Consider the following 15,050-nt stretch of genomic DNA (forward strand, 5'->3'; position numbering starts at 1 on the left):
GGTTGCAGCTCAGTGGCAGATCATAGGCTGAACAGCACGAAGGGATATATCTTGAGAAATGGAGGGTTCTATGAGTTTCTCTCATGGAGTGACAAGTAAAAGCCCCATTTAAAAAAAAAGGGGGGGTATATGGTAAGCCTGCCCGTGTAAACCTCCTTCAGTGAATGAGAAAGGTGGTAGATAAATACTGTGCATGATGCAGGTCTCGAGTTCAAACACTGGCATCATCAGCTAGAAAAAATTCTTCTCTGGAGTGCCACTGCCAGTCAGGCTGACAATACTGAGCTGGAGGGACCAATGGACAGACTCCATAGAAGGCAGGCTCCTTATTTTCTAGTTAAATACACACACACTCAGGCCCAAATCCTAACCAACTTTCCAGCACTGACACAGCTGTGCCAATGGGGCGTATACTCCATCCCGCAGCTGGGTGGCACTCACGAAGGCGTCCTCAAAGTAAGGGAATGCTTGCTCCCTTACCTCAGAGCTGCAGTGCCCTTACCTTGGTACTGGAAAGTTGGTTTGGATTGCGTCCTCCCTCACTAATGGATGCCCTGACTTATGAATAGCTGCATTAGCACTTTTGCGCCAATGCAGCCTGTCCAGCCTTATGCTTTAATGCCTACATGAAAGCACTGAGCAGGCAGTGGCTGGCTGGATGGCCAAGTCAACACTTTTGTGTCCGGTCTTGTGCTCTCAAGAAGGTCTGATAGCTCTGTTCCAACTTATACTGGTTCCAACTTCCGGATAAATATCTGGAACTGAGCCAGAACCCAAGTCGGGGACTACCCGTACACAAAAAAAAAGTGTTTATATATGTCAAAAATGGAGATTAAAAACTCTGAATGGAAATAAAAACTTTATCAGCAACTACAAAAGAACTTGCGAAGTTGCTAGGAGACCAAGCTGTGAACCAGGAAGCACTGTAACCCCACCACCTCTCAAATCTCACTGCAACCATGAATTCATTAGATGACTGGAAGCAAGACGTCATTCTCTCCTATCTATGATATGAGATTAAAATACTGGCCTACCTGACTGTTATTCTTATAACTAGGGCTGTTGCAAGAATTCCTAGAATCATGTACACAATGCATTTGGAACACTAACTAGTAAGATGCAACACAAACACCATCGCCACACAAAAAAGGGTCCACTTTTTGGCTGCCAATCCCAGTTTGTCAACAAAGAGGTTTTGTTTGTTTCCTCCCCCCCCCCCCGGGGGCAAATGTGAGTACACTGATTAAAATTCACACTTGCCTCAACCCAAAAATCTGCAACCAGTTGTGAGTTATGCGACACTGGTAACACAAGCCTAACAAGAAGTCTTTTGTCTGGCACCAAACTGCAGCTGTCTCTTGATGAAAGACAGCTTGCTAAGAAAGGATACCAGTCTTTTCTAAGCCGCGACCTCTAAAAGGGAGCGCCAATCTCCTACAAACAGCATTTCCCCAAACTTCTGATAGCTGGGATACTTCTTTCTCCAGACAAAAATTGGAGATGCAGTCTGGAAGAGTGAGATGTATGAGAGAGAGAGTTACTCATCCCTGGCTTAGCAGCTGCTTTCTATGCAAAAGGCCATAGGATGTATCCCTGTCTTCTCTTGATAGGACCAAGAAAGACTCTGGTGGGTCCTTGCCAGTCTGTGGAGAAAAAACTGAGCTTGATTGACTAATGGTCTTATTGGGCATAAAGAGGCTTCAAATTAATTATGAATTAATTATGTGATTCACACATTATGAATCACTTCTCTGAAAGGAGGCAAGCCCAAAGCAGAGACTCATTAGGAGATGCAACAGGTAGTTTTCAACTGATGGGTAACTTGGTTGTGTCTTTAGGTTATTCAGTTACCTCAAATACAATCATAGACCGTGTAAAGTCATGGAAGAATTACCCACCTAATTCTTGATGGAAAGGTTGATGGAAAGGAGGCAAGCCTAGAGCAGCAAATCATGCAGAAATGTAACAGGCAGCCTCCTCTATGGGCAAGTATTTTATGATAGACACACTGGATAGTCTCTCATAGCACACCAACAGTTCTCTTGTGGCACACTAACATGCTCTAGGACACAAATTTGGGTTTGATTGCTCTACACCCTCTCCAAATGAGAGGCACTCTCTGGTACTCTACCAGGGCCAGGACATCTTGCTAAGGGATTCACACAGAGCAGCAGCCCATACCTTTTCTGTACAGGTAAAACACAGCGAGCGGGGAGGAGTAATAGGAAATGGACCACAGTACGGAAGCCTGCAAGGACAGAGTAAAGGAAGGGTGTAAGTTACAGAGAACCTAGGTTTCCAGGACAATTTGGGGCTCTGGCATAGAGGCACTGGGTTAAAGCAGCAGAAAGAAGGGAGCCAGGGTACTAGAGAGAGTTTACTGGTTAGAGTAAACAGGGAATCAAGACCAGAGCACAAACTCTCTACCATTTAATGAGTTTTGGTTCCAGTGTAGAGAAAGGGAACAGAGAGCAGGTATCTATCCTTGGCAACTAGAGCAGGTGTCTATGGAGAGCAGGTATCTATGGCTACTTGCTAAAACCATAGGGGACTCAGTTGCAAGTAAACACGCCTTTGGGTTCATAATGTGACCTTGCTTCTCTCAACAGCCTCTTAGAAATGGGTGATGGAGGTGACATTCCAGGTGAGCGAGAGGTTGAAATGTGAGTGCCTGGGCAAAAGGATATAAGTCCTTCAACATGCTAAAGGGAATGAAGCTGGGGTAGCAACATACTGGACCATACCACTTCTGAGAGAAGTTAGGTAGGTAGGTGTGTGAGTGAGTTAGAGCTCACTGGAAGAGCTTTGCGTGCAAGAAGTTCGGGTTCAGTTCTCTGGAATCTCCAGAGAACGAGAACACGTGCTAGTTCATTACAAATCAGAAGGAGGATTTAAACACAATCACAAGATAACCCAAGGAGAAAATTTAAAACAACTACCCCATTCCACCCTGGAATGGTTCAGTCCAAGATGCTTCCACTTCAGTCTATCGTCTTTCCCTGGAAACTTTTGCCTGGACTACACGCACAGCCATGTGGCATTGTCCCAAAGTCACAGAATGAATGGTACCACTACAGACAACAGATAGTAGAATTACATTCTCGAATGCTCCTCTGCTTTTTAAATTAAAAACAAATAAATTAAAAATAAAAATAAATCTCTTTGCTAGTAGAAAACTAGCGACTGGACTCTTTCCCTCATTTATTATTAGTTACTTGCAGGGAAAGCTGAAGGAATATTAATATAATGGCACCTCATATTTATAGCTTGAGTAGTACAGTCCACTCTATGACCTTATTCCGCTACATGTGTGTCCGGGCTTGGTGCAGCAGGCAAAGATATAGAGTATGGGGTGGAGGAGATGCTCACCAGTGCAAGGATGCTGTCAGCATGTTTTTCAAGGGTCCGGGGTTGATAATATGACTCCTGTTGAAAGAAGTGGGACATCTGATGAGTTGCGTTTCAATGCAGAGAAAGAACAAGGGATCAGCATTAGTACAGGATGAAAGGAAAAAATTATTTTGTGAAACAGCTGGGGTGCTTTTTCCTTCTTACTATGGTGAACCTTAGTGAACCCAGTGAACTTCCTATTGAACTTCTTAGTGAACCCAGAAGAAGGTAGCCTGTCAACCCTGAATGTGTAGTTGGAGTCAACCTACAAATGGAAACCTTTTTTGCTTCTCTCTTAGAAGTCAAACAAATGCAACACCTCTGAAGTCTCCACCAAAGCTGCTGTTTCAGTAGTTTATAACTGGCTGAGTTCAGTGCTCAACAAGATCTATTAAGTTGGCTCAGGCTGGGATTCAAAACAAAAAGGTTTTCATTCATCCTTCCTCCAACATGCTTGGATTAGTGCACATGGCCACTGCCCCCTCTCATTGTGCAAATCACCATGATGGAGGTAGGCTTCAGAGAGCAACTGGCCAAGGCTGAACAGGGGTCTTCCTAATGCTAGTTCAACACACTCCCCATTAAACAGCACAATTGCCTGTGACCAGAACAATAACAAATGTTGTAAATACAGATACACAAAATTCATCCTACCACAAGGAAAAAAAGGTATTAAACACACACTCTTTTTATATTTCTAATCTAATGCACCTTTGTTGTGTGTGTGTGTGTGTGTGTGTGTGTGTGTGTGTGTGTGTTTTAATGAATCTTCTTTGTCACCAGTGCACAGAAGGCTACAGCCTCATTCTCAGTTACTTGTCACAAGGAGGGACACACACACACACACACACACGACAGTAACAGCAAGTTTCTAGCTCAAGTTAAGCCCCAACGACACAACAGCCATTTTGGAAATTAACCATTCAGTCTTTTCTTGGGAGAGCTGGTGTGGGTGCTAGCTAAGAAACTGGGCTGCAAATCAGGAGTTCTTCAATTTAAATCTCATTGCTGTTATGAACTAAGCCACGCCGTCTCAACTTCAGCTCCCTGGCTCCAGTAAAGGTTACAGCACTTAAGGTGCAATCTTATACCCACCTTCCAGAGGATAAGCACCACTGAGCACAGTGAGACTTGCTTCTGATAGGGATAGTGCTTCATGGGATAGCACTGTTACTTATCTAACAGGATGGTTGTACTATCTTGATGGAACTCTCACATGTGAAGCATTTATGACACTCAGAAACCACTAAATGAACACACTGTTGTTTTCCAGGGCAGAAGACTGACAGCCACTTTCACAACGACACATCAAAAGTTGGCCAGAGACATTTAACAGACGTTACCAAAGCCATGTGCAGCACTGTGTGGGCTGCAATGCTGTGCGCTGATAGCAATCAAGGCCGACAAGCCAACTGCTTGTGGCAGCCGCTGGCATGTTCAAAGTATGCACAAAGCAGTATCTTCTAAATGAAAGCAGATAACCCTGAACATGTCCCCCTGGCCTCCTTGGAAGACAGGCAAAACAGAAATGTGATTTAAAAGGCAATATTTTCCCTCAATTTCATTTCATGTTGCAAGATTATTTTTACACTACCCCCCCCCCCCCAAGACTGAAGAATTTGGAGTTTCACAACTCAGCACACTAGATTCACTTTTCAAGGCTGACCTAATAGCACTGCTTGTACTGTAGGTACAAAGCAAAGAGACATGCCCCAAGGATATGGGGCAAATTCAATGTGCACAAGCAAATGAGGAAGAGGGAGAAAACAGGTGTCCCTGCAAGGCAATGTGACCATTTGATTAACACTGTGCTAGGCTGATATCAAATTAAACAGCCCCTGGATAGAAATGTGGGGGCTATTTTGAGGATACCCGGTCAAAGGGGCTTGAGTGGCAGTCACTTGGATGGGCAAGCCTGCATCTCCAGATGGGGATGGGGAAACCGTCAGGGTTTCCTGCCATCAGGGTTTCCTGCCATCAGGGTGGGGCCTCAGCACTTAATTGTGACACTGTAGCAATTGGAATAAATGGATCTCTGAAAGAGGCTTCATGTAGAAGGTGCCGTGGGAGGCAGGTAGGCAAGCATGAAAAAATACAGGAAAACAGTCCCATGATGCTAGGGTATGTAAAAATAGGGGGATTTTTAAAGCACAGATAGGGATTTAATTTTTTGATAAAGTGTTCCCTCCCCCATTTCTGTGGGGGATCCATTCCAAGACCTACCATGGATACCCTAAACAGTGGATAGTAGTGAACCCCCAATATACAAGTCACTTTTCCATATGCCCAAGCGCCCACACAACCTAACATGGGCAACTTTTACCTGACCAAGTTAGGATGTGAAACTTGTGAAAACAAGTTACGTTCCCCTGCAACTTGTCCTGTTACTGCTCCTGCTTCCCCTCCTCCCATTGGCCACTTCCCCTAGCTCCAGCCACTTCTTCCAGTGGCTCCCACATGCTAGAGAGTGCAGAGCTGAGCCAAGCACAGAGGACTCCGGCCAATGGCGAGAAACCAGGAAGGCCAGAGCAAATAGTACTGGAGAGAGACTCTAAGAGAGACACTGTGCTGTGCCAGTAAAACAAAGAATCTTTTTAAAATGTATTTTTAATCCATGGATTAAACTGAAACTGCAGGAACTGGACCTGTGGATTCAGGGGTGGGGCTGCAGTATACCCTGAGTAAAATTAAATGTGGACACTAGCCTGTTGAATTTGCACTTATAGCCTTGTAAAACTCATTAGTCCAGTGTTTCTCAAACTGAGGGTTGGGACCCACTACGTGGGTCGCGAGCCAATTTCAGGTGGGTCCCCATTCATTTCAATATTTTATTTTTAATAGACTTGATGCTACCATGGCATGTGACTGAATTTGGGAAAATGTTATAGATCTGTATGTTTAACAGGCTACTATGAAGATGTTTCTAACAATGACAGTCAATGGGACTTACTCCTGGGTAAGTGTGGGTAGGATTGCAGCCTAGGATTGTCAAAAATTTTCCTGCTTGATGATGTCACTTCTGGTGGAGTCTGACAGATTCTCATTCTAAAAAGTGGGTCCCAGTGCTAAAGGAGTGAGAAACACTGCATTAGCCACTTATAGTCTTCTAAATCATTAGCCCTCTTATCAGACATAGTGTTAAGGGTTACTTTTCAATGGAAATAAAGACTTGCGAAATAAATAGCTTTAAGACATCAAACATTATTTATGAGTCTCATACCACTCTGTTGCACGATTCACATTGGGAATTGGATACTGACAAGTCTTGGGATTGGGCCTGACAAGAGAATCGGAGACTGACAAGAGATACTGGGATCCAGGCCCTGACTGGAGGAGATGCATTCTGAATATTTGTGCTCACCTGGCTGATCTTGTTGAGTCAAATTTTTATGCTCCAGGCTCTGCAACTTGCTCAACTCTTGAACTGTGAATACTTACTATAAACAAACAGCAACTTTTTCTTTTTAGCTTGTAAATAGAAGTCCTCTGCCAAATAACTATTGAATTGTATACTTGAAAAGTTCTGGGTCCTTGGGCTGCAAACCTATACTATACACACCTACCTGCAAGTAAGCCCCATGAGGACTTATTCAGTGAAACTTCTGAATAAACATGCATAGGATTACACCATTATCTTAACAGGAAAAAGGCACATGTAGAAAGATAGAGAAGCCATAACAAGCAAAATTCTGGATTATAAATTACTTTGTGTTCATCTGAGTGGGGTGGGACAAGGTAGGAAAATTATGTAATGCAGGAAGTGGAGCAGAAATAAAACAGAAACTAAACTGAAACAGTAAGTGGGATTAAGAGAAAATGGTATACTCTCCTAGATGATATATCTGTTTAGTTGTAGCTGAAAATGTTTTAGTAGAACTTCCTTGCAAGCAAACAAGCAAAAAGAATGCAGACTAAAGTCAATTTTTAAATTAACGTTTCTTTTTCTTAAGTGATTTAAAGTCCTTGATCGAAATCAATCCATGCTGACATCCATGTTTACATTTTATACAGTGGGCCTCCCAAAAGAAACAGAGGGAAAGATTAAGAGTTCAAGACAGCTAGACCACCCATAAGGTATTCATAGGAAGGCTGCTTGAAAGAATTACAGCCTTTTCAGTGCATGCCTGCAGGCCATGGGGCTTCTAATCCAAAAGAACAGCTGTGACTCATCTGCATGAACAAGGTCTATTACTGCACATCTGGCTCCTACCTAGAAGGGCTTGTGTCTGTCTGGTCTGAGTTCTTTAGCAGTGCCCCATTTGCCCCATTTTTTCAGTGTAACAGCAGGGGTGACATAAATGCTTTGGTGTGCAGAAGATAATGAACATATGACATGGCCTTAGTACAAATTCAGACAACTGTGGGCCCAATCCAATCCAATTTTCCAGCGCCGGTGCAACTACAATGCAGCCCCATGGTAAGGGAACAAATGTTCCCATACCTTAAGGAGGCCTCTGTGACTGCTGCCCCACGACAAGATGCAGTGCATGCCCCATTAGCATAGTTGCACCAGCACTGGAAAATTGGATAGGATTGGGCCCTGTGTCACAAGGTCAAAACAGTAGCGTAGCTGGTGGTGTGTGGGTACCCGGAGCCAGGTGATGCAATGATGCCCCCCATGCCATTACATCACCTTCCCAGGCCTGTGCAGTCATCCCCTCCTCTGCGCATGTGCAGCCCTGGCTCCAGAAACTGCTCCACTTGGGAGCTGTATGAGGACAAGGGTAGGTGGGAGGACTCATTTTACAGTGTTTGCCATGCCACCACAGTAAGCACTGTCAACCCTCCCAGCAGAGACAGCATAAAACCGACACTCCACCATGGGGGGGGGAGGGCAATGGAAGCCAGTTTAGCTGCGCTACAGGGTCAAAATGGTCAGACTGCAGTAGTTCTCCAAAGTCTTAAGCAGGGTCCTTTCCCAGCCCTGCTACTGGAGATCTGGTAACCAGAGATGTCTAGAACTGAAATGTCAGTCTTTTGCATGCAAAGCACATGTTGTACTGATGAGCTGTGGACCCAGCCTTACTATATGGGGCAACTGGAGAAGCACTTCAAAAGCCTCTGTGCCTATTTCTCTGCAAGGGCTCACGACTAATACGCAGTGTTTGGAAGATACTATTTCAGCCTGTCAGGAAGATCCCAGGGAATTATGGGCAACAGCCAATTTAGGCTTGAAAAAAATACCTGTATATTCCACAGCAGTGCCTGTCTAGATGACACTGGGACAGGAAACGAAGCAACCAGATCCTCCAATTTCTCATGCTGCAAGCTGTGCATATTAGGACATAACTGCTACTATCTATAGATACTATCTTTTTCTCCTAATAGTTTTACCTAATAAGATATCAGTTGTGAACTAAGGTAATGATTTTCACACAGTGTTCTGCAAAACCCTGAGGTTTCCTAGTAGCTTACTGAGTGTCCTTCAACGGGAAGCAAAAGTGAAAGCGGGCAAACTTTCCTGAAAGACAGTTTGTCCAACACGGCACACGCAACCTTCTCTTTTCAATCTGCAGGAGAAAGCAGGGCGTGGGAGAAAGCAGGGCGTGATCTTGAGTGCACTATCAGTTCATAGAGGACAAGGGTGAACTTTGCTAGTGGGTCCTGACCCACAGTTTGAGAAACACTGCCCTAAGGTGTTCAATTAAGGAGAAGAATTTCATCTGTTCTGGATGGAACTGCACTGTATCTGAAGAATCATGTCTGCACCACAGCAGTTTTGTCACCCTGGCTCTTACTTTTGTAGGCCCAGGTGGGTAGTATGGCACAAAATGCCTTCTAGTAGATAGTTAACATCCCTCCCGGGGAGATACGGTTATCCATGCTCCTGTACCAAGGATATAGAGGCAGGAACTCTTCGTGAATCCCTTAGCAATGGTAACGGCAATACTGAATGAGAGCAAAAGAACAGCCCAATAACCATGCCAATGCAGCACATGGCTTACACTGCATCCTGCAGGGAATTTCAGGGACTGGATGTGTCCTCAAGGTAAGCCCCAGCAGCTGCAATGGGGCAACTTAGATCTGTGCCAGTAAGATCACTGGTGTAAGTCTGCATTGCCCTGTGCAGGTGGATCAGGAGCTGGGGATAGAGCATGGCATGTGCTGCTGCTGTTGACAATCCCACCCCCCTCCCAGGCCCAATCAGTCCACCCACCCCTACTTCCCAGTGAGATTCTTATCTGCTCCTGTGCATGCTGCTCGGGTGCTAGTGGGGTGGCGCAGGCCTTCCCACTAGCGGGCCTGGAACCTGCGCTATTGCAACATGACTTACAGCACATTTGTGACAGTCTGTGCTGGGGTGGTGATTGTTACACTGGTGCAACTGGACCACAGGATTGTGCCAAAAGAGAGTCAACATTAATTATTAAGTTTTAAGAATTCCATTGCCAGGTCTCGTCTCCTAATTAGCAATCCATCCAGGTTTCTCAGCTACTTACAAAACGTGCATGCACACACACTTTTGCTTTAAGAATGCAGAATCCACCAGTTTTCCCTTCCCCAAGGCAAACCCTATCAGTTTCCTTCCCTGCCCCCTCAAAGTTGGCAGGCAAACTGCAGCCCCATGACTGAGGAGGAACTGGAGTACCACATCCTCAGCTCTGGCTGTTCCCTTGCTCCTGGCGACCTGCACTATGTCTTTTGAAAAGACTTCCGGGAAACTATAGGCCAGTCAGCCTAACATCTATACCGGGTAAGATGGTGGAATGCCTCATCAAAGATAGGATCTCAAAACACATAGATGAACAGGCCTTGCTGAGGGAGAATCAGCATGGCTTCTGTAAGGGTAAGTCTTGCCTCACAAACCTTATAGAATTCTTTGAAAAGGTCAACAGGCATGTGGATGCAGGAGAACCCATGGACATTATATACTGTATCTGGACTTTCAGAAGGCGTTTGACACGGTCCCTCACCAAAGGCTACTGAAAAAACTCCACAGTCAGGGAATTAGAGGACAGGTCCTCTCAAGGATTGAGAACTGGTTGAAGGCCAGGAAACAGAGAGTGGGTGTCAACAGGCAATTTTCACAATGGAGAGAAGTGAAGAGCGGTGTGCCCCAAGGATCTGTCCTGGGGCCGGTGCTTTTCAACCTCTTCATAAATGACCTGGAGACAGGGTTGAGCAGTGAGATGGCTAAGCTTGCAGATGACACCAAACTTTTCCGAGTGGTGAAGACCAGAAGTGATTGTGAGGAGCTCCAGAAGGATCTCTCCAGACTGGCAGAATGGGCAGCAAAATGGCAGATGCACTTCAATCTCAGTAAGTGTAAAGTCATGCACATTGAGGCAAAAAATCAAAACTTTAGATATAGGCTGATGGGTTCTGAGCTATCTGTGACAGATCAGGAGAGAGATCTTGGGGAGGTGGTGGACAGGTCGATGAAAGTGTCGACCCAATGTGCGGCGGCAGTGAAGAAGGCCAATTCTATGCTTGGGATCATTAGGAAGGGTATTGAGAACAAAACGGCTAATATTCTAATGCCGTTGTACAAATCGATGGTAAGGCCACACCTGGAGTATTGTGTTCAGTTCTGGTCACCGCATCTCAAAAAGACATAGTGGAAATGGAAAAGGTGCAAATAGAGCTACTAAGATGATTACGGGTCTGGGGCACCTTCCTTACGAGGAAAGGCTACGGCGTTTGCGCCTCTTCAGCCTAGAAAAGAGACGCCTGAGGGGGGACATGATTGAGACATACAAAATTATGCAGGGGATGGACAGAGTGGATAGGGAGATGCTCTTTACACTCTCACATAACACCAGAACCAGGGGACATCCACTAAAATTGAGTGTTGGGAGAGTTAGAACAGACAAAAGAAAATATTTCTTTATTCAGCGTGTGGTCGGTCTGTGGAACTCCTTGCCACAGGAAGTGGTGATGGCGTCTAGCCTGGACGCCTTTAAAAGGGGATTGGACAAGTTTCTGGAGGAAAAATCCATTACGGGGTACAAACCATGATGTGCATGCGCAACCTCCTGGTTTTAGAAATGGGTTATGTCAGAATGCCAGATGCAAGGGAGGGCACCAGGATGAGGTCTCTTGTTATCTGGTGTACTCCCTGGGGCATTTGGTGGGCCGCTGTGAAATACAGGAAGCTGGACTAGATGGGCCTATGGACTGATCCAGTGGGGCTGTTCATATGTTCTTATGTTCTCCTCCAGAAATCTGTCCAGCCCCCCCCCTTTTAAAGGCATTTAGTCCAGATGCCATCACCGCATCCTATAGCAGGGAGTTCCACAGACTAATTACATGCACGACTTTTTATCCGTGATGGACTTTTTCTCCAGAAATCTGTCTAGTACTGTGTTAAAAAAGCATTTATCTCAGATGCCATCACCGCAGCCTGTGGCACGGAGTTCCACAAACTAATTAATTCATTAATCTGTACAATCCCCTTTTTAAAGGCACTTCACCCAGTCCCATCACCACAGCCTGTGGCAGGGAGTTCCACAGACTAATCAATTCATTAACCTGTTCAATCCCATCACCGCAGCCTGTGGCAGGGAGTTCCACAGACTAATTAATTAGCATGCGGAACTCCCAGCCTCAGGACATGGGGGGCCTTGGCCTGGACCTCCTGCCCCTGCTGTGCCAGGATCCTGGACAGTGGCTCCTCCCTGAAGACCTGGCCCTGGGAAGGCTGAGCAGCTGTTCCAGACTCCCCATAACGGCCCAGTCCCTGGGGGTGTGTCCTGTGCAGTGACCCAGGGGGAGAAGGCTCAGCCACTCCATCCCCCCCGCCTTCTTTATGGTACAGTCCATGGAACGTCTGCAACAGGCACCCCTGACAGCAAGAGCAGCTGGACCGTCCCCCCCACTCCAGTGGTTCCGCCCCAAGCCCTTCCACTGATAGACGTTGACGTGGGAGATACCAAGTGCCACGGGGGGGAGAAGAGGGTGCGACGGACTCACCCAAGACGGTTCCAGAGGGCCGTGGGGAGTGTCGGAGTCCCCGGCCCTGAGGCGGTGGGCTCTGCCCGGCCCCCGTTCCCGGTCTCGGTAGACCCTGTAGAGCCGCGGGCCCAAAATGCAGCTCAGCAGCTTCGCCATCTTGGGAAGGACTCTGAAGCCGGCCGGGCGGCTGTGGCACTGGGGGCGGGGCAAAAGGGAAGGGAAGGAATGGCAGTTCCGGGTTTGGTACGGGAAGGGGGAAGGGACAAAACTCCCCTGGCTTTCCAGAACGCCTTTCCAGCTTTCTAGGGAGGTCAATGTGAAACACAGGTTCAAGTCCCACTGGGATAACTAAGAGTTATCCACACTTTCCTGGGAGTAAGCTCCATTGACTCTCATGGGACTTACTTCTGAGTATACAGGCAGTATGCACCATTCCTGCTGAGTTACCCCAAATAAATACATATAGGATTACAGCCAAGCAACCTGGTTGTATATTTATTTAAATAAAAAATGTCCACAGTCCCTAAGGGAATAGATTCATATGGATCACTGCCTTAGGGCCCAATTCTGTCCAACTTTTCAGCACTGATGCCGCAGTGCCAGTGGGGCACGCACAGCATTTTGTGATGGAGTGGCAGTTTTGGATGCCTTCTCAAGTAGGGGGAACATTTGTTCCCTTGATTTGGAATTGCACTGCATTGGTGCTGGAAAGTTGGCTAGGACTGGGCCCTCAATCTCTTGCAACTGCCTACACAGTAGCCCTTGATCCCATATTTTATACTTTTCTTTGAACTCTCAAACTTGATGTTTCCCTGTTCCTGGCATACAATAAACTGATCAGAGAGCCCCCCTTACCCTACCCTTAGCTTCAAAGACTGGCACCAGGTCATGCCATGGCATGCACTGTAGACACACAGTGATCTCATCTGACTCTCTGCTCTTAAAAGATCAGGAGCTCATTTTCAACAACACCTAAAATCTGCAGCAGCCCAACGAGGCTGCCACCTTTATTCTGGCAGAGCTCTTGTACTTTTTAACAAATGCATGGTTGTAAGTATCCAAAAAGCTGTCACACAGAAGGTGAGGACTTACTTTCTGTGGTTCCTGAGGACAGGAGTAGAACCAATGAATGTATATTAAGCACTTTATTCCTCTTATTAAGAGCTCCAGGCAGCACATGTTGTTCTTCCCTCCTTTTATCCTAATAACAACCTTGTAAGGCAGGTTAAACTGAGACCCTGCTCCACAGTAACCCAAAAAGCTTCACAGCTGACAGCCCAATCCTAAGCATGTCTACTCAGAAGTAAGTCCCATTAGAATTAATTGGGCCTACTCCCAGGAAAGTGTGGCTAGGATTGGGCTGTGAGTAGGGAATGTGAACCCAGATTTCCCAGGTCCTAGTCTGACACTCTTTACTTCACTACATTACACTACTCTGGGTCACTAAATAAATAATAATCAAATTGGGTAATATTACCTAGTGGTTGGAGGATATGACCCCCCCCCCATCCCATCAAGATCCCATATGTAAGTACAGTAGTAGAAGGTTCTCTTCTTCCAGTTCTGGACTCCCTCTACTGGACAGCTAAATTGGGGATTCTCCCTAACACAGAAAATTGTGTGTGTTGTGTTGGTCCAGTATGAAAAAACAAATCCAAAAGTACTTGTTGGCAACCTTCAGTCTCGAGAGACTATGGTATCACGGTCTGAAAGGTGGTTTTGGAACATCGTCTAGTGTGGCTGAAAAGGCCAATTCGGGAGTGACAATCCCTTCCACACTGGGAGCAAGTGCAGTCTGTCCCTGGTCTGTCTCCCTGGCTATGGGCCTTCCTTCTTTGCCTCTTAGCCTCAGACTGTTGGCCAAGTGTCTCTTCAAACTGGGAAAGGCCATGCTGCACAGCCTGCCTCCAAGCAGGCCGCTCAGAGGCCAGGGTTTCCCACTTGTTGAGGTCCACTCCTAAGGCCTTCAGATCCCTCTTGCAGATGTCCTTGTATCACAGCTGTGGTCTCCCTGTAGGGCGCTTTCCTTGCACGAGTTCTCCATAGAGGAGATCCTTTGGGATCCGGCCATCATCCATTCTCACGACATGACCGAGCCAATGCAGGCATCTCTGTTTCAGCAGTGCATACATGCTAGGGATTCCAGCACGTTCCAGGACTGTGTTGTTTGGAACTTTGTCCTGCCAGGTGATGCCGAGAATGCGTTGGAGGCAGCGCATGTGGAAAGCGTTCAGTTTCCTCTCCTGTTGTGAGCGAAGAGTCCAGTACAGAAGTGTACTCAGGACGCAAGCTCTGTAGACCTGGATCTTGGTATGTTCCGTCAGCTTCTTGTTGGACCAGACTCTCTTTGTGAGTCTGGAAAACGTGGTAGCTGCTTTACCGATGCGTTTGTTTAGTTCGGTATCGAGAGAAAGAGTGTCAGAGATTGTTGAGCCAAGGTACGCAAAGTCATGGACAACCTCCAGTTCATGTGCAGAGATTGTAATGCAGGGAGGTGAGTCCACATCCTGAACCATGACCAGTGTTTTCTTCAGGCTGATTGTCAGTCCAAAATCTTGGCAGGCCTTGCTAAAACGATCCATGAGCTGCTGGAGATCTTTGGCAGAGTGGGTAGTGACAGCTGCATCGTCGGCAAAGAGGAAGTCATGCAGACATTTCAGCTGGACTTTGGACTTTGCTCTCAGTCTGGAGAGGTTGAAGAGCTTTCCGTCTGATCTGGTCCGGAGATAGATGCCTTCTGTTGCGGTTCCAAAGGCATGCTTCAG

The 15,050-nt window shown here is 46.4% G+C and overlaps 1 protein-coding gene across 2 annotated transcripts in view; it reads right to left on the reverse strand.

The window, feature by feature from the left end:
- ABHD16A (abhydrolase domain containing 16A, phospholipase) overlaps nucleotides 1-12,446 on the reverse strand; it is a 31,697-nt gene extending 19,251 nt beyond the window's left edge. The window contains exons 1-3 of one of the 2 annotated variants that reach the window (XM_066614270.1): nucleotides 12,304-12,446; nucleotides 3,370-3,426; nucleotides 2,182-2,248 (exon numbers count right to left, since the gene is read on the reverse strand). In XM_066614270.1, the coding sequence (XP_066470367.1) occupies nucleotides 2,182-2,248; nucleotides 3,370-3,426; nucleotides 12,304-12,441 (262 nt within the window). In that variant the 5' untranslated portion in view covers nucleotides 12,442-12,446. Of the gene's footprint in view, nucleotides 1-2,181; nucleotides 2,249-3,369; nucleotides 3,427-12,303 lie in introns of those variants that run through there. The other variant, XM_066614271.1, reaches the window with a different exon arrangement.
- Between the last annotated feature and the right edge of the window lie 2,604 nt (nucleotides 12,447-15,050).

Source organism: Tiliqua scincoides, chromosome 2 (genome assembly GCF_035046505.1).
Source record: "Tiliqua scincoides isolate rTilSci1 chromosome 2, rTilSci1.hap2, whole genome shotgun sequence".
Taxonomy (NCBI): Eukaryota; Metazoa; Chordata; class Lepidosauria; order Squamata; family Scincidae; genus Tiliqua; species Tiliqua scincoides.